At 54.8% G+C, this 19,751-nt stretch overlaps 1 protein-coding gene across 4 annotated transcripts in view; it reads left to right on the plus strand.

Annotated features, from left to right (window-relative positions):
• GRIK3 (glutamate ionotropic receptor kainate type subunit 3) overlaps positions 1-11,554 on the plus strand; it is a 219,589-nt gene extending 208,035 nt beyond the window's left edge. For 2 of the 4 annotated variants that reach the window (XM_070510324.1, XM_044770363.2), the window contains 3 exons: positions 1,502-1,724; positions 2,195-2,445; positions 5,011-11,554. In XM_070510324.1, the coding sequence (XP_070366425.1) occupies positions 1,502-1,724; positions 2,195-2,445; positions 5,011-5,205 (669 nt within the window). In that variant the 3' untranslated portion in view covers positions 5,206-11,554. The remainder of the gene's footprint in view (positions 1-1,501; positions 1,725-2,194; positions 2,446-5,010) is intronic. The other 2 variants (XR_011503476.1, XM_070510323.1) reach the window with 2 other exon arrangements.
• Positions 11,555-19,751: the final 8,197 nt, after the last annotated feature.

The raw sequence follows: 19,751 nt of genomic DNA on the forward strand, positions 1-19,751 counted from the left end.
GGCTGCTTGTCTGTGAAGGTGCCCCCAGGCTCTGTGCCCAAAGGAGGCAGACCTGACACTCCACGGCCTCTAGGCTCAGATGGAACTCCAAGTGGGGTCCTGCCTGCTGCTTCGGGGCTCCCTCCTCCCCTGGACGTGCTTGGGTCTCCAGGAGCCATTTTTAGAGGGGACAGCCCTTACCAGAGCTGGGAAGCCCCTGGAGGGAGCAGTAGGTACATCTTCCTCCCAGCCCCCGACCACTGCTGGCAGGCACAGCTTTTTCCCCATTGCCTACCCATACCCCGGCCCCGCACCAGCCTGTTCCAGCACACCCATGCCATCACACACACCGGGGCTGGGCCGGGTGCCAGTCAGACAGGCTGACATCACAGACAGGCACAGCCAGGCCCCATGGGGCCTGCAGAGCCACCTGCTTCCTTGGGATCAGCGGGGGCAGGACTGATCCTGCTGGGAGCCGGCAGCTGGCAGGCACTAAGGTCCCAAGAAATCTCACGAATGCCATGCACCCTGGTCTGCCCGGTCTCTTCGGGCAGCAGGGAACATTCAGTCCCAGCCCCCTTCCCAGCCTCAGCCCCTTCTCTGAGTCTCCCCAGCCAGGCGGGGCAAGCACAGCAGCCTGCTCCCCGGGCCTGATCTTAGGGATGCTGGTTCTGCTCCCGCAGCAGCGCCCAGCCCAGGACGCACTGGGGACAGCCATGGCAAGGAGATAAAGGGCCTGCAGACCACCTGCTCTGACTGCCCCCACTTCACTCCCTGCTCTGCAATTCTCACTCTGCTTTTCGTTCACTGGAATGAAGCAGAACAGACACCCTCACCTCAGACAAAATCGTCCCCCAGAACACAGGACCTAAGAGGGGATTGCTGCAGTTGAAGTGGGAAGGGGGGTCCCAGAACCCACCAAGCTTTGCCCTCATCGGCATTCACCTCTCCCTCTCTACTCCCGCTGTGGTTTCTGGGAGGCAGTGCAGCCGAGTGGTTAGGAGCATGGAGTCTGGAACTAGATGGCCTGGTTTGAGGCCTGGCTTTGCCGCTCACTATCTGAGTGACCTTAAGTAAGTAACTTACCCATGCCTCAGTTTCCCCATCTGGAAAATGGGGCTACCGTGCCTGCTTCCTATGGCTGCTGTGAAGAATCAACAAGAGAATGCAGGTAGGGCACTTAGAACAGGGCCTACACGTGTAATTATTTAATAAACGTTAAAGAAAGAAAATTGACTTTTAAAAATTCAGTCTGAAAACCACTCGTGCCATAGCAAAGCGCCAAGCGTCCCCAGGCAGGTGGGCCTGTGTCTGAATCTCAGCTCTATCCCTCACCAACTGTATGCTTTGGGAACCACCCTCCCAGGGCCTCAGTGGCCACCTCTGAGCGATGGGCGGCGCTCCTTCCCTCTGCGGACTGTAGGCAGAGTTCAATGACCCGATCCTGTAGACGGGGGTGAGCAGTGCTTGGTCCCTGCTGTGCTCAGTAACTGTGTGTGTCACCCCTCCCCTCGTGGCCCAGAAATCCAAGATCTCCACCTTCGAGAAGATGTGGGCCTTCATGAGCAGCAAGCCCTCGGCGCTGGTGAAGAACAACGAGGAAGGCATCCAGCGGACGCTGACGGCGGACTACGCGCTGCTCATGGAGTCCACCACCATCGAGTACGTCACCCAGAGGAACTGCAACCTCACCCAGATCGGCGGCCTCATCGACTCCAAGGGCTACGGCATTGGCACGCCCATGGGTGAGCGAGGGGCTGCAGGCGGGAGGGCGGTGGGGGGCGGAGCCGGAGGAGGGGCGGGGCCCCCACATCCACTCATGCGCACAGTCTCTTGCTCCCTCTCCCAACTGATCCCATTGAGCCTAGAAAGGTACCATTTCCTCAGCCACGTACCTCACGAGAACTAGAGCAAACACAGAGGGGGTCCGTTCAAAGGTCGTACCTCCCCTCCTTGACCTCACCACTGCTGATGCAGCCCGGATACACGGGGCCTTCCAGTGGCCTGTGAAGACAGGGATTCATAGGCAAGACTCCCCACCCAAATCAGGACCCTTCCTCCGACCCAGATCCCACGTATAGATTTAAAGAGGGGCCTTTCCATGAGCTTACTGAGAGGGCTAGTGACGGTGGCTGGCACCGAGCTGGGTGTTGTGAGGGGCACACAGGGGGTACTGAACGTCGCTGACAGCCAGAGTGCCCTCTCCCCTGCTCAGGCTCCCCGTACCGGGACAAGATCACCATCGCTATCCTGCAGCTGCAGGAGGAGGACAAGCTGCACATCATGAAGGAGAAGTGGTGGCGGGGCAGCGGCTGTCCCGAGGAGGAGAACAAAGAAGCCAGCGCCCTGGGGATCCAGAAGATCGGGGGCATCTTCATCGTCCTGGCCGCTGGGCTGGTCCTGTCTGTGCTGGTGGCTGTGGGCGAGTTTGTGTACAAGCTGCGGAAGACAGCAGAGCGGGAGCAGGTAAGCCCCAAGCCTGGGGCCTGCGCAGAAAGGGAAGGAGACGGAGGAACGGGGTTTGCGCTGGTTTCGCCCCTCCTAGGTGCCAGGCACACACGGTGGGGTCTGGTCCCATCCTCACCATAGCCCACCCTGCCTCTGATCCACCAGGAAGCCCTGCCGGCCGCACCCCTGCACTGACCCTGAGCACGTTCCCATCACATTGCCAAGTGCCATCATCCCAGCTGGACCGTGCAGCAGGCTCCAGTCTGGCCTTCCTGCCTCCACTCTCTCTCCCCTCTCCTCTCCATGTGCGGCCGGTGCCCTGTTTAAAGCTTAATTCACACCGTGTCATTCCCCTGCATAACACCCTCCAGGGTAACTGTTGAAGCTGGGTAATGGTTACATAGGGGTTCATTATACTATTCTCTCTACTTCTGCATGTATTTAGAAATTTCCGTAATCAAGGGTTTGAAAAAGAAAGCATTCCAAGGTCCCGCCCAAGCGTGCACACAGCAGAATGAGGCTCAACCTGTCTGATTAATGCAGGTGTGCTCAGGCCATGGTTCTGGGCCCTGGGAGCAAATTAGAATGGCAGGGAAAGAGTTTTTTGAGTGCTAATGCCCTGGCCTCACTCCCGGAGCCTCTGTGTTAATTGGTCTGTGGTGGAGCCTGGCATTGACGTCTTAAGAAAGTGTGTGGGGTGATTTAAATGTGCAGCTGATTCGTGGGCTGCTAGGCTGGAGGGGAGGTGCCTCTTGCATAGAAGTTCCAAGGGGCACAGGGCCACTGTGGAGGGGATGGCAGTTAAGCCATACGTAGAGGGGACCATTGAAAACAGGCAGCGTTTACATCCATCACAAATGAGACGGGGTCCTTTATAACCAGTACACCTGAGTCAGCCACGAGGAGGGGGAAAGGTCACTCTTAGTGTGAGGAAAGGGACACATTCCAGTATTGCTGGGGAGGTCCAAGTGGGGACGTTTCTGGAAGGGCAACTTTGCAGTATGATCATTCTTTACGAGTGGCCATACATTTTGACCAGTCAATTTCTACTTTTAGAAATGCACTCTATGGAAGTGGCCAAGGACATGTGCAGTTTTATTTACAAGGATGTTCGTTGAAGTGTTCATTATCACGTAAAAAAAAGAAAAAATCTAAATATCCAATAATAAGGAATGGCTAAAAAAATGTGATACATTAAAAAAGAACCACCAAATTCTTTAGGAATTCCCGTTGCAATTGGAATGAGCTCCAAATTCCACCAAAAAGCTTACAGGCTGTGGTCCCTGTGCACCTCTCTGGTTTCTCCTTCCCACCCCCATACATACTGGCTACCTTTTTAGTCCTTAACACACCAAGCACTTTTCAGCCCCAGGGCCTTTGCACATGCTGTTCCATTCACCTGCAATGCTCTTCCCCCGGAGTGCCATATTCTTGGCACCTTCTGGTCATTCAGATTTTAGCTCAAATGACACTCCTCAGGTAGCCTTCCCCATCTGTCCCCACTGCCAGGCCCTCTCTACCCCATTTCACTGCTTTATTCTCTTTATAATAGTTGTCATTCTCTGAAATTACTTACTTGTTCCCGTGTTTGTTATGTGTTTCTATGCCATCATTAGACCGTGAGCTCCCCGAGGGCTGGGACCTGACCCCTCTTTTTCACTGCTGTGTGCCTAACACCTAGAACAGTGCCTGGCACATAGAAGGGTCTCAGTAAATATTTTCAGGATGAAGAAAGGGAGGGGAGAAGGGGCGGTAGTCTACGTTTAGTGGGTGAGAAAGAGGAAGCTTGGAGAGGTCGCACAGCTGGTCATTCAAAGCCCGGTCCCCATCCCCCTGTCCCATACAGCCTGCATCCGGTGTGTCTGGGTGCTGACGCCCTGGCCTCCCTGGGCAAGCGGGGGCATCAGCAGCCCCCACTGCCTTGCACACAAGCCGCAGGACGACCTCTGGCAGTTGGTCTCCTAGGAGCCACAGATACCTGTGGTCACTGCTGCGCTGTCACTGTCCCACTTGAATATCCACAGGGACCCAGGCCAGAGGAGGCCACTGACCCCCAACAGCCCTGCATGGACCTGCCTCCCTGTTGCCCACCTTGAAAGACACGTGCTGTCCTCTCCTGAGTGGAAGCTCGGGATTGTCCCCCTACTGGAAATCCCCCCAGGAGAAGGGCTGTCCGTACATTCATCGAATGTTTCTTGAGCCCTGACTCTGAGCTGGGCCTGACGCTGGGGCCTGGGCTCATGGGGATGAAACTGGCTGGTTCCTGCCCTCAGAATCTAGTGGAGAAAAATCAGGTCAATTCCTCAAACTTTAATGGATGTGCCAATCAGAACCTCAGTTTGCTCATCTATAGAATGGGGATATGAGGATACCACCCCCACTACCTGCCTGAGTCTCCCAACAAGAAGGTGATGTTTTGTGGGCTGCTACACAGACTACTCACCGTGCAGTGGGGCAGAGGGGCTGGAGGCGTGAGAGAGGCCGGGTGGCCCAGGCACAGGTGTGGGAGGAAGGGGAGGAGTCTGCCGGAATTGCAAGGCCAGACCTCACCGCTGTACCCTTTCCCTCCCGCTCCCACCCCAGCGCTCCTTCTGCAGCACTGTTGCGGACGAGATCCGTTTCTCCCTCACCTGCCAGCGTCGGGTCAAGCACAAGCCGCAGCCTCCCGTGATGGTCAAGACTGACGCCGTCATCAACATGCACACGTTCAATGATCGCCGGCTTCCGGGCAAGGACAGCATGGCCTGCAGCACATCGTTGGCGCCCGTCTTCCCCTAGGCGCAGGTGGGCTGGGGACCGCAGGCCTGAGGGTGGGGCAGAGACTGGAAGGAACGTCCCCTGTCCCCACGCTGGGCTTAGGGACCGGAGCTGCTGCCTGCCCCTTGGGTCAGGAGCCCTCTGCCCTCACCTCCCAGGAAACCAGCAGGCCCCCCGGCCGACCACTTGGGCTTCCCTCTCCTCTCGTTTCTTCTATGGGTTTCTAAGCTGCCAGCCAAGACAGCCAAGGCCAAAGGAAGCACACGCCTCTCTCAGGCCAAACTCACCTGCCCCTCATCTCTCCTCTACAGTCAGAAATTTCCACCACGGCCCTGCAGAGGCCAAAGAAATGAGAAACAGCTCTTATAGTGCCACTCCCTCCCCGTGAGCCCAGGCCTCCTGGGGCTTGACTGTGAGACCAGAGACTCAAACGCTGGGCTCCATAAGGATGTATAGTTAGGCTGCCAATGGGAGCTGAAGATGGGGAGTGGCCACCCCCCGTGCCTGGGCAGAAGGAAAACTTCATCCCCCGGGGGCTGCCCACCTGGTCCTGGTCTCCTGGACTTGGCACCACCCATGGCAGCCCCTATTTTGGCCAAGTTGAAAGCAGAGAGCCCCACAGGGGAGAAGAAGAGTTTGGGATCTAGGAGAGAGAACGCACAGAGACCGCCATTTTGAATTCTTAGGGACAGTGTCCTCGTGGCTCCCAGTCCTCGGGAGGTCTGTAGGAGTAGAAAGTCGGGGAGTGGTCAGAGCAAATTCTTCTCCACTTTCTGGCCAGAGGAGAGAGGACCCCCTGAATCTCTCCAAAGGATACCCAGAGACTCAGCTGATTTGAAGCCCAGAGGAACAGTGGATTCCATGGAAATCCCACAGGCCTTCGAGCCATTGGATCTTACTTTGCTGGTCCCCAAGCTGTTTTCTAAACCCTAGTGGTATTAGGGAGCTTGGGCTCTCTGCCGTCTACTCATCAACAACTCTCCATTCTTGGCCAGTTGACCTTGACCTGCTTCTGTCGTCTTGGACTGAGAAGAGTGGCTTTTAGATGCAAGTGGAAGTTATCCCCCTCCTCCAACGAGGGGCCGTGTCCTACTGCACAGGCCAACTCTGGGGTAGATGGTGAAAGCCAGACGGGCCCTAAAGAACTCCTAGCCTCTGCACTTGCCAAACCTAAAGATGCTCCCCAGAAAAGGAAAGTTTTCAGAGGCAAGGTATCCTAGCTGGTAAAGGCCCCAAGGGTGGGCGGGGAGAAGCTGTCTCCTGGAGAATTAACCAAAGACCCCACATAGAGACACAAGGCCATTATGGCCCCCGGTCTCTTGTCAAGAGCAGCTGGGACCTTGTGGGGCTTCGGGGTGCAGCAGAGTAGAAGCAGACGGGGCACTGGTGAGGGGTGGACCCGATGATCTGGGGGTTCCAGCCAGCTGTGATGGATGCTGTAGAAGTCTGTGACTTTAAGATTCTGGGAAAACATGAGACAGGAAGGGTTAGGAACAAAGTGTCCTTAAAGAGAATGCAATGTGGCCAGCAGGGCTTCCCATGGCCAAGGGCAGAGGGCAGTCTTTGAGCAGGGGAGGTAGGCTGGAGATTCTGGACAGGGACCCGGGAGACACCAGCTACCCCTCTCCCACTTCTCTCCTGTCTCTGCTTGGGGAGCCTGGGTGGGGAAGAGCTGCATTTACATCTCAACGACCTTCTCAGCTGGGGTGGAGGGTCATCTTTAGCTCCCCCAGGGACTCCCCAAGCAGGAGAGCACAGTGGGCTCACGTGAGAAACACCACTCCTCCTCCGGGCTGTGAGCTGCAGGACCAAACCAGCTGGTCCCCAGAATCACGGTAGCTCAGGCAGGCTGTGCGCTGGCGGAGGGAGAAGAGGGCAGGACGGGCTGCAGAGCCAACGCGTGTCGTGATAGGAAAAGCCATGCTGTTGTGAGCCTCTGTGTGTGTGTGTGTGTGTGTGTGTGTGTGTGTGTATCTTCATATGCGTGAGCTTTGGGAGCTAGGAGTGAGGGACAAATTGGGACATGTAACACAGTCCAGGGCATGCCATAATTGAGGAATCCTTTGGGTTCTGATGTGTGTGTGTGCACGCACGTGTGTGAATTGGGGATGTGTGAGGGAGACGAGCAGCAGGGCCCCATCCATGTAAAAACAGGAGAAGCCATGTCATAATGGGGTTCTGGTGAGTATACTGTGTATACACGCATGCACCAGTGTGTATGCATGTGTGTGTGTGTGTGTGTGCATTTGTGCACTGGATGACAGAGGGTAGAGGACAGGACGAAGTCTGCAGCATTGCCAAATACGTGTAAAGGGAGAAGCCATGTCATCAAGAGGTCCACGTGGGAGCGTACATGTGTGTGGGCTCGTGCGTGCAGCGGAGAGCAGGAGGGAGGCCAGAACCAGACAGACGTGCAGCGCAGGTCAGTGCGTGTCGTGGGGGAGAAGCCATGAGGAACTGGTGTGGGTGAGTACGTGTGTGAGTATGCTCACGTATGTGTGCTCAAATGCACACGTACGCCCGGCTCACAGCAGGAGCAGAGAGGGGCAATCAGGAGGCAGGGGTCCAGGGTCTGTCTGCCCTTCTGTTGTGGGGAGAGGTCATTTGTCACAAAGCTTTGCCGAGATTGTACAGGCACCGGCACGGGGAGACTGGCCAATTGGGGGCGAAACTCTTCAGGGACTCATGGCTGGTGAATCTTTGCTCTAGGCACAGTGTCCTGTTTGAAGGGAAAATGCCATTTTTTTGCAATTCCCAGAGAACCGATTCAAATGAAGATATTTGCCAATTTACTGTCACCAACCACAGACTTTAACCACTGTGTTTCTTGATCCAATGTAATTTCATAGCACATGCCCACATCCATGCTCGTGTCATACACACACACACGTGTGTGCGCTTTTGTGTATGACGCTTTATGAACGTGCCATGTTCTTCTGAGGCTGTGCACATACACAGACCGAGACGGGAGGAAGCAACATGGGTAGGAAGATTTCTCACTGAAGGAGTGAAGAATGGCGGGTATCAGAGGCACAGTTCCATTAGGGAAATCCTCCAAAAGCTACTGAAATGATTTCTAGACTCCTAGATGCAAGTGGGGTGACACGCGGTCTGATCTCCCCTCCTCTTCAAGCCTCGTGGCTGTCTGTGTAGCTGATGTTCAACTTTTGGCTGATGTCCTGCCTTTGTCTTCGAGACTAGCCTAGTGTTCGGAGTGCAGTGGAGACCACTTCTGCCCAAGTGTGAGCTGTGTCCCCCCCAGGGGACTGAGGTTGCCACTGCATCTTGGAGGTGGGGGCTCCCAGCAAGGGGGATCATGTGGAATTAGAGTTTAGGCCACCTGCCAGCAGGTATGGACCTGAGTCGCAGCAGGTACACATGGGCGTGGGTGCCCACACACACGGAGGCACTGAGGTCGGTGGCTGTGAGTGATGGAAGCGTAAAAGCTGGTTTGGATGGAGCAGAAGAGGGGACTTGCCTAAGCAGGTGCTGGACTGTCCCTCTCTGGCTCCCCATGCCAGCCCGGAACAGAAGAGTGCCCCCGCTTTCTACCCCCATCTCCCACCCCAAAATGCCAGTGCTTCTGCTCAACCTCAAACTGGCCAAATTGAGGGGCAGCAGTGAACACACACGCACACACGCACATGCCGCCAAGGCCCTGGGGCTTTTGGACAATGAGCCCTCCTTATCTCGCTCCCCTTGACCTCTTACTGGTCTCTCTGCTGTGGACAGATAAGAAAATCCCATGAGCTTTGCCACCGTTCAAGTGGCCCCACTCTGCAAGTGGCTCTCAAGAGGGATAATGCCCTCTTGGCCGATGAGCTGAGTCTGAATCTCTAAGGGGTGGGAGCCCCCCCACCCCCAGCCATGACTCTGCCTCACCTAGAAGAGCAGACTGGCTCCCTCTCTGATGTCCTGGGCCCTGGCAGATGGAAATTCTGGCCCAGGATCGGGGACGGGTCTGGCAGTGTTGGATGAAGTCTCCAAATGGTTAGAAGCCACACCTTCTCCTTCAGGTGGAGGAGAGTGGAAGTCAGACCCAGGCACACTCACCAGGAACAGTCAGAAGCTCCCTCCCTGCCTTCTCTTCTAGAAGCTGGAGGGGGGAACTGGGGGTGGGGGTGGAGGGTTTGCAGCTGCTGCTTCATCACTTAACAGGAAGCTGATCCCTCCCCAAGCCATTCCCAGCTATATGCACAAAGATCTGGAAATAGGCCCAGCTCTGGCCCGTGTCTGCAATGGTCCTGTGTGGATAGCCATCTGGGAAGGGCCTGGCAATCTGGACAAATCAGCTGCATGAACTTAACATCTGGGATGGGCCTGGCCCCATGGACAGATGCAAGAAATGAACCCAACTCTGCAGACAGGTCTGTGGAATAGATACGTCTGGAACAGTCTCCAAGGCCGGTGGACACATCTGGAATGGGCCCAGCCGCCCGCCACAGTAGAAGGGCCCGGCTCTCTGTCCCCATGCCAGTTTGAATCCAGCCCTCATTTCAGTCCTGGATTGGCCCTGGAGTTAAAATTTCAGAGCTGAGGCCATATGTGAAGTCACAAAACTGTTTTGGGTAGAAGGTTAATGTTCTGTACCATATATAGATGAATGTAAAAAGATATATATATATATGCTGTATATATATATATATATATATATATGCACAGTGTATATATGATCTGTAGCCCATGTGTATATGCGCCCCTCCCCGCACGTCTGCGCACAGAGTGTACATGACCCAGCCAGCATGGGTGGGGACCAGGTGAGAGATGGGGGCTGCAGCAGCAAAGTCTGGGATGGAGACCACCTGGAGCAGGGGCTGCAGAGAACCCCTGGGGAAGGGGCAGGCCCTGCACACATCGGAGCTGCAGACCCTGAGGACGAGGGCAGAACCACAGCAGCTGGCAGATGGGCCTTGCACAGCCACTGCCTCCCGGGGAGGGGCGGGAACAGCGGGGGGCCTTGTCTGCGTCTGAGAGTGTCTGAGGCAGGCGAGCTGGGCCTGTGTCTGGGGAGCAGTGTCATAGCAGTGCTTGGCTCCTGAGATCTGTTCTAATACTGTCTGCAGGGTCAGCAGGTAGGTGTCAGGCTCCGCCGGGAATACCCTAAAAGGCTGCAGTGTTCTAAGTGACAGAGGACTCTGGCTCACACAGAGGCACAGCCCATGGCTAAGGAAAACACTTTTTTCAAGAGAATGGCCCCCAGGGCATTGCCAGCATGCCACTGCAATGTCCCAATGCCCTAGGTATTGACCCCGCCCCCATCCCCTGCCTTCTAGAACAGAAGACCTCACATCACCCCACAGTGTGTCTCTATTTTACAGATCAAAACTCTGAGGCTTCCAGAAGCTGAGAGGCAGCTATAGACTCAGTAATGCCAGCCAAGAGTTTGTGCCACTTCAGACAGCCTCCCCAGCCCCATCTGACCCAGAGGCCAGCTGCCAGGGAGTGACGAGGAGCCAGAGATGCACGCAGAGCAGTGACGCGGGGTGAGAGATGAGAAGCCAACAAGGCATTCCTGTCTTAGCACGCCCCGTGCCGTCTGCCTGCTTTCCCCTCCTTCTATATCTCCCTCTGCAGGGCGGGTGGCAGAGACCCCCGCAGGACCCTCCATGCCCCCACCACCCCAATCCTTCTGTCCTTCACAGTTCCAATCCTTTAGTGGTCCTACCCGTGTCACGGGTCAGAGCATCTCTGGCGCATGCAAGAGAGAAAAGATCTGGGGTGGGCTTCTGGGTGCTCAGCAGCCTGCCCTCTGTTTCAGTCCCATGTGTCAGGCTGGTCTGTACTTAACTCTGGGTCTGCCTCTGGGGCCCCAGGCAGAGCACATCTGAGCCCAGCCCTCTGAGGAGGGGCCTGTCCTGGCTCCAGAACAGGGATCAGAGGCTCCAGGGGCCCTCATGCCACTGTGCTCCAAACCCCCAGCCCATCTCTGCCTGGGCTGACTTCCTGGCTGGGCCTCCTGGGGTGAGGACTCGGGTTCCCAGCCCCTGGGCTGAGCCCCCAGACAGCACCATGTGAGAGCCCCGGCCTGTCCCTCCACCCAGACCGGAGTGCCTGGCCGCCCCCCACTCCCACTCAACATGGTTCCCACACGCTGGTCTCTGGGCCATTCAGGGGATGCCCTTTGTGGACATGCAGAATTTCTATGAATATAGTTTTTTGTAAGCATTTTGTAACAATTTGGGTTTCATAGTAACTGTGTTACTTGCCAATCATTCTAGGCTGATGTAAATAAATTTCCAAGCAAATCCGATTATTTTCCTTTTTAAGACACTGTGATATATCAAAGTGCACAGTTTGCTGTATGAAGTAATATGGTTTTAAATTTTAAATAAAGAAATGTTTCTAGAAAACAGGGCCCCCTTGAGGTGTGTTTGCTGCTTCTCTTCTCTCCTTAGAACCAGAGGGTGCTGGGCAATTGAGTTGTAACATCTTCATGCAGGGCTGGCTGAGTCCCTGCAGGAGACCCCTAGTGATGAGCGGGGGCGGGGGGGGGGGGGTTGCTCCAGCCCAGGCTCCTGGTTCTCATTTCAGATCTCCAAGGTGTAGTGTCCATCCTTGACATCATCTGACCTCTCTCTCTTCCCTTCTCATGGACACGTCCCTGCCCGACTCATCTCTATCCACGTAACTACCTTAGGAGCTGTCACGTCCTTATGTGACCCTGTGCCCTTGGCCACAGTTGGGAAAGTTGAATGGGCCTCTTATCCAAGCTTGGCCAATCAGAGATCTTTCCTGAGTGTTTTCAAGCTGGAAATGAGAAAACCCTAAGTCGGTTGCCCTCGGGAGATGGAAACCTCACACAACACCAGGGCTCCGGACAGGAGATTTTAAAGCAAGAATGGATTGAACACGGATGTTTACAAAATCAATGGAAGAGGGGAGGGAGCAAGGCCAAGCTGGGTCTCCAGTGGCTCCCAGAACAACACAAAACTGACTCACCAGGGGGGTGGCCGCCTCTGAGACTGGGACTGTAGCCGTGAGGCAAGAACACACGCCCAGCCGCAATCCAGGGTTCCGAAAGCCTGGATCAAGAAGCTGCTACTGCATTGCGATTGCTTGTCATCACCCAGGGAGCTGGAAATGGATACTGGAGTGATGCCGCTGAAAAACCGCATGTTCTCGAGACAGAAACAGCCCAAAAGGGGACAGGAAATGGCCTCTGCCTCACTTCTGCCTTCCAAATCTCATGCAAATGGGTTTAATGGGTAGAGACTAATTTGCATCCAGAACCCTCCATGTTCCCCTATGACATCATCACAATCGTAGATAATATCTAGTGAGCACTTCCTATGAGGTAGGTGCTGTGCTAAGTTGTTGCCACATATTATCTTCTTTCATACTCACCTCAGACCCTGACACAGCTCAGACCCTGACTACATGATCTTTCAGTCCAAATGTCCACCACCATTGACTCAGTTTCTCGGTGTCCCCATTCTGGTTCCGTGAAGAGTGACTATGAGTGGATGGGCTTGGGTTTGTTGGTCACCTGTGGTCCAGTCAGCTGTGGCTAGAGGGAGTGAAGGGTCACATAATACAATCGTGATGCCCAGGCTGTTTGCTTTGGGAGGGTTGAGAAGACTGGAAAAGCCCAGAGAAAGCTATGTTGGTTAGGCAGGCCTAAAATATGCATCCTCCTGTTCTGTCAGCTGGCATGTGCCAAGTAAGCCAAGCCAAGGCCCCAGAAATGCCTGTAGAATGGAGAGGAGGCCAGGACCAGGTGGGCTACAGCGTCTGAGAACTCTGGTCTAGCCTGGAGACACAGCCCAAGAAGGAGCTTTGAGCTTGAGCCAGGTAAGAGTCAGGGAAAGGCCTTGGGTTGGAGGCCATCTGTCAGCCATTGGAGGGCAGAGGTAAGGTCCATCCCCTATGAGTGAACACACGGGGGTTCAGGGTGGATTCCAGGTCCAGCAAGGAGAGGAGTAATATGGACAAAAACAGGGAAGAGACCACAATAGGAGTGAAGGAACAGGTAGAGTACCCACTCATCTACCCACCCAACCATCCACTCACTCATCCATCCATTCATCCACTCATCCATCCATCCATCCACTCACTCATCCACCCATTCATCCACTCATCCATCCATCCACTCATCCATCCATCCATCCATCCATCCACTCATCCATCCGTCCACTCATTCATCCATCCATCCATCCATCCACTCATCCATCCACCTACTCATCCATCCATCCACTCATCCATACATCCACTCATCCATTCATCCATCCATCCATCCACTCATCCATCCATCCATCCATCCATCCACTCATCTATCCCCATTCCCATGAATGTCTTCCATACACCTATGATTCCTCAACCAATCCATCTACCTATCCATCTACCTGTCCACCCACCCTCAGTCCATCCATCCGTTCAGCCATCCATCCATCTATCCATCCATCTATCCATTCATCCATTCATCTTTCCATTCAGAGACTTAAACAAATATTTTTTTTGTCCCAACTCTACCACCTACTAGGTGTATAACCTTGAACAAGCAACTTCACATTCCTGAGCCTCAGTTTCCTCATCTATAACACGCATGATCATCAAAACCTCCCCCTCGTGGCGTGGTTGTGGGGGTTAAATAAGAAAACCACATTAAGTACTTAGCACAAGGCTGGGCATATCATAAGCCAACAATAAGTGACAACAATTTTTATTAAGAAAAAGGAGGAAAAGGAAAGGAGAGTTAAGACCTACTGTATGCTGAGCCCTCTCAGGATAGAGTGGCGAGCAGTGAGGGGAGACTCCTCCCCCCTGGCTCAGAGCCTGGCCCAGAAGCCCATCTGTGACCCTCCAGGCTGTGGAATAGGGCCAGCCAGGCATCTCGGGGTAGCGGGTGGCCCTAATTGTCTTTGCATTGGGCCGGGAGAGGACGGAAGCTCCCCGGCCCCCAGCCTCTCTGAGAAGCCCCCACCTCTGCCTCTCAGAGCCCACCTCCCCCTGGCTGTCTCTCCCAGGCATGGAGCGCTCTGTCTCCACAGCTCTGTCTCCAGGAGGCAAGGAAACAACACTGGGCCTTGCCTGTCACTCCCACCCCACCCCCAGGAACAGGGGGTGTTGCTTCTCTCCCTACCAGGAGGCTCTCACTGCTCCCTCCCCAAGGAAGGAAATGGAGCCCACATCACCAGGCAGTTGGTACCAGCCCAGCATCACTGCCAGCACTTTATACCCATTTCCCATGGACTGAACAATGACCCTCTCAAGCAGCCACTGTTGTAATCGCATTTCACAGTTAAGGAAGCAAAGGATCAGAGAAGTGAGTGGACTTGCCCAAGGTCACACAGCTAGTCAGTGTGGCACTCCATACGCAGAGTTGGGATACGAAATGTGGCTATCTGACTCCCAAACACATTCTCTCTCCATTCTGCCCCTCCCAGGACCCTCCCCCTCAAGAGGGGAGGTTCCTCCCTGCCCTGCCACCTCCTGACAGAGGAGGGGCAAAGAAGGGAGAGGAGGAAAATCAGGAGGCCAGGCCTGAGGTGGGAGCGGGGGCAGCCATGTGACTCGCGGCTCAGGCCCAGGTGCTGTTAGCTGAGCCGTTTCTGCCTCAGCCTCTCCTCCGCCAATGCTCTTCGTGCTCCTCAGTCTCCAGGCACCAGGACATTGGCTCCTAGTCCTGGTGCACCAGGCCCCCAGGAGCAGAACCTTGCAGAAGGTTCCTCAGTCAGGGATCATTGTGGCAAGAACAGAGACTGTCTCTACCTGAAGCAAAAAGGGACTTCCTTATAAGGGGTCCGATGGAAGCACAGTCAAGCTTCTCTCTCTCTTTCTCTCTTTCCCCTCCGCCCCCATGTCTCTGTCTCCTTTCCTTGTTCATAGCAGGAAATGGCCACCTCAGTCCTGGTTCCAGCTCCCCCTGCTCCAGGGCCCAACAGCAAATGCCTACAGTGAAAATGTCCCAATTCCAAACCGCCTGCCCACACCTGCAGCAGAGGGCGCCGGATGGGGACGCGCTCAGTGAAGGATGCATAGGTGAGAAGGGGCTGGAAACCCGCACGTCTCAAACTTTAACATGCACACAGATCCCGGGGGGATCCTGTTAAAATGAAGGTTCTGGTTCAGTGGGTCTGGAATGGACCAGAGATTCTGCGTTGCTGACAAGCTCCAGGCGAGGCTGGACTCCACCGCCCATGCAGGAAGGAGAAGCTGCAGAGGGTGGCGGTGGTGTGGCGCCGGCCGCTGGGGACCCTCCTGCTAGGGAGGCCGGTCCCGTCCACCCCACTCAACAGCAGCTCAGGGCTGGACCCGCCCCTTCTCACCCCTCACTCTCCCCATCTGAAATGCTCATTAGCTGAGCCCCTCACCTCACACCCCTCTTCTTCCCTCTCATCTAGCCCCAGGATATCTAGGTTGAAGGGGATAGCCAGAGTCCCTCCAGGTTCAAGGTCACTCTGGAGTTTAACTTCCTAGCCTCTGCCCCTTGCCCTGTGTCTTCTTTAAGCTTCACTTTCCTTGCCTGCAACATGGGGAGACTAAGACCCACCTCAGAGGCTTGTCATAGGGATTGGATGGATTGTACCTGCCTAGCATCTGTACAGCTCAACCAATGACAGCTTTCATCACGGAAGGAAAGGATCAAATGACTGGACCCCTCCCCAAGATGCCAAGAGCCAGACTAGCCAGGCACAAGGAATCAGAAAACAAAGGTGGCCAAACACTCAGCTTTTAAGTTCAAAGGTCTGGGTCCTGGTCGAAGACCCAAAACGTCTGGAGGACACAGGATCCCGTTGCCCTTCCACCACCTTGCAAGTTAGGCCAAAGATTCCACAGGCTGGAGGAGGGAACCCAGAGCAGGACTGCCAGACAGAAATGGAGCGAGGTGGAGGGACCCCCAGGGTGGGCCTGAGCATGCACACTCAGCTGCAAGCCCCAGGAGCTTCAGGGAGTGGATCCCACTCTCCACCTGCAGGAGGCCGGTAGCGAGCCCGGGGATGTGCCTCGCCAGACTTCCTTCTCGGGGCCTCCATGCGGACACCTTCCTTAGCACCCAGGAGGCTCCCACTGGCCAGCTTGCACAATAGGAGCCATCTGGACCCTGAGGATTCACCTGGACCCCACCCTCCCCACGCCGTGTGACCAAGCCCTCTTTCATTCAATCAGGAAATTGGGGCTCCATCCTGAAGACTTAGTGGGAAGGTATTTGCATGGTAAAGGATTCCCCCATTCAGACAAGTGGGACTCGACTAGAGGTTTCCCTCTGAGTTGGGGGAACAACCCCTTTCTCCATTATTTTATTCATCATCATCATTATTATTCTTGTTGTCGTTATTTGTGCTTCTGAGGCAGTCACTGCAGTCCTGGTGGCTTGGAGGTGATGGGACAAGATGGTTCTGAAGCAGATTCTGGTTGGGTTCTTTTTTGGCCTCTAGGTCGGGGGAAGTCCCATCCCACATAATTCTACTCTTGATGTCAAGGGCTCCCTTTCCTTTGCCTGTAGTCATCTCATCCTGCTCGAAGCACTGAAGTCTGAGACCCACTGAGCAGGCTCCCACCCCCTACAGGTCCCCACCACCCCCTGGGTCAGGGACCCACCCTCTCTCCTGCCATCTCCCAGGGCAAGGGCCTCCCGTCACTCATGTCGGGAGACAGGGACTCAGAATCAGAGACAAGCTTCAAGTTAAGCAGGAGACCATGGACCATTTATAAGCCTTAGTTTACTCACCTGTGGTGTGGGGATGCCCATTTTGACCTCCTCGGGGAGCTCATGGGAGAATGAAAGAAAAAGCTGCCTCTGAAAGCACACGTTAAGTGCGAGGCATCAGGCTCACTATCTGTGAGGGTCCTTCTCTGCTCGTCTGTCAGTTCCCCTTCTCCCACTTCTGTCCCCCGAGGTCCATGAGGAATGAGCCAGGAGCAGGAGGAGGTCAGGGCCCGGGCACTCCTCGGCCTGCAAGTTGCCATTCCAAGAATCAGGCTGGGCTGGGGCAGGCGGCTCCCCCGGGCCCTTGATGGCACTTCCTTGGGAAACAGAAGCTGAGTGTTTAAGAAGCATCTGTCATTATGGAAACAAAGTTGCCAGGCCATTTTTTCTTTTACTATTTTTACTGCGGTTTCATTATCTTATGCAAATGAGGCCGCTGATGAAGTCTTTCTGCGGGGTGGCCCATGCTGGGACCAGCTCCACCGAGGGGATTTATTGCCTGCCTTGGCCTCCAGACAGGATGTGGGATGAGGAGGCCCCGTGGAGACGGCTTCCGGAGCAGCCACCCCACCCTGGGACACGCGGCTTCCTGCTAGACAGGCCTGCACGTCCTGCCTCCGACCCAGGAGTGTCCTCATTCTTTATTTCCAAAAACCCAAATGTCAGCGCAGCCTGGCTCAGGCCTCTGTCCCCAATCCCTCAATAGCTGGAGCCACTTGAAGACTGAGTCGCCAGCACAGAAGGATGTAAGGGAAAAGGTGGGAAGTGACTGGGGACCTCTGGGTGCAGCTAGAACGTGAATCTCAGTTTCCCATAAAGGGGGAGGGAGCTGGGGTATGTATATCCCAATCTTTGGTCTAGGCTGGCCCCTGGAGGTTGTTAATCTTGGGTGCTTCTGGCATGCCACAGGTGGCAAGGTGGGCTCTGGGGGAGGATAAAGTCTCAGGGAAAGCAGGGCAGGTGGTGACAGTCAGGCAGTCATGTGGAAGGGGTAAGGAAAGGTGAGATGTGCAAGACACTGACAGCATCTGCTCTGATCTCGTTTTAGAGATGAGCAGCCTGAGGCTCAGATGGGTTAAACCACTTGCCCAAGCTCCAGCGAGGAAGCAGTGGGGCAGGGTTAACCCAGGGCTGTCTGCTCGCCCAGCTCAAGGAGCCACCAGTGCCTCACTACCTCCTGGCCCTCCACCCCCAACCCCTGCTCACAACACAGGCTCCCAGGCTTCCTGCCAGGCCTCCCACATGCTCCTTCCTGCAGCTCTGGCCTCGCTGAGAGCACCCCCAGGCCCTGCCTTCTCCAGGCTGTCTCCCTGTCCATTTTCTCCCAGCACACGCTCACCCCAGTGAGTCCAGCAGCTCCCAGATGTGGGGAGATTTTCCTCCAAGAAGGGGCTGGCCTCTGTCCAGTCCTTCTGGCCCAAAGGCTTTTCTCTTAGTTTGCCATGAGGATCAGCTGCCCCTCCTTCCCCCAATTCAGCCTCGGATCACTAAGAATTTTCTAAAGTCTGATAAGCCATCCTCTTGGACAGGAAGAGGTCCAAGCACTTCATAAGAGCCTCTGCCCCACGTGGGCACTTTCCTCTACAGGGCAGTCCGACTCAGCCCCACGTTTCCCAATGGCTGGGCCATCGTAAGACGGAAGATATGGAAAACCAGAAGTTTCTCATCCCCCCTCACTGGTGCGGGAGGATGAGGCCACAGCAGGTACCATGACCCCAGTGTCACTGGCTCTGTGCCCTCTTGTATAGCCTGACCTCCAGGCCCCTACAAAGTCTAAGGGACAGGGACCCCACACTCAGATTCACCCTCTCACCTGATGACCAAAAGTTTCAAAGCTTAGTGCTCAACCCTTTCTTCTCCAGGAGGGGTTGTCATTAATAACAAAATAATAATAATACGTTCCAACTAGTTGAGCGACAATCTCAGACCTAGTACAGTGCTCAGCACTCTGCCTACCTCATCTCACAGAATTTTCTCCATAACCCTATGAGCTAGGGGATATTCTCCCCACTTTACAGATGTGGAAACTGAGGCTGAGAGAAGTAGACTAACGTGCCCACAACCGTGCAGTGAGAACCAGAATGAGGCCCCCAGGCTGCACGTCCATTTCATAGAGTGGATAGAGTAGATGAATAAATGAACGAGTGAATCAGAAAACAGTCAATAATCAATGCTGTTTATAGGCCCTAGGGAACTTCTATGCTTATAGAAAAAAAAATCCAAACTTGATTGGGCCAAAAAGGAGAATTACTAATTACAGTCACTCATAGGAACGACCTACCATTTATGTCTAATTGCAGTGCAGCCCAATAACAATTATGCACATCAATAAATGTGTCAGATTAACTTGCTTGTAAGTTTTATTCGATTGCAATGCTCAAACCCGTTTGTGGTTGCTCAGACTCGGGAGGCTAGGGCCGTCCCGCCTGGTCCTCTCAGTCACTTTTGGAAATGAAGAGGACCTTTGGTGCTGGAAGGGAAGGGGGAGATGGGAGAGAAGAAAAGCATGCCTGTCGTCCGCTGCAGCGTGCCTGCCCCTGCAAGCTTGGAGAAGGCAGTTTGGCAGGGGGTCTTTGCAGGGCGAGCAACGTCAGGAGCCTCCCCTCCTCTCTTCAGTGCCAAAGGCAGCTTCCTAATTAGAACATCCATAACCCTCAGCATCTGCTCCAAGAGAATTCAGCTGCTCCAGGATGGAGAAGTCCATTAACTTTATTGCACAAAACGTCGGACGTGCTTTTAGACAGAGGATCACTGCCAAGTGAGATAAACGGCCAGGACCTGCCAGAGAGTCAGGCCAGAACTTCCTGCAGTCCCCAGCTGGGTCCTCGGGACTCCCTCCCCATCCTTGCCCAATGCCTTGGGTGGTGCTGCGTCATCCTGGGAGGCTGGAGCTGGGGAAATTGTGAATTTCAAATGCAGG

Source organism: Equus asinus, chromosome 5 (genome assembly GCF_041296235.1).
Source record: "Equus asinus isolate D_3611 breed Donkey chromosome 5, EquAss-T2T_v2, whole genome shotgun sequence".
Taxonomy (NCBI): Eukaryota; Metazoa; Chordata; class Mammalia; order Perissodactyla; family Equidae; genus Equus; species Equus asinus.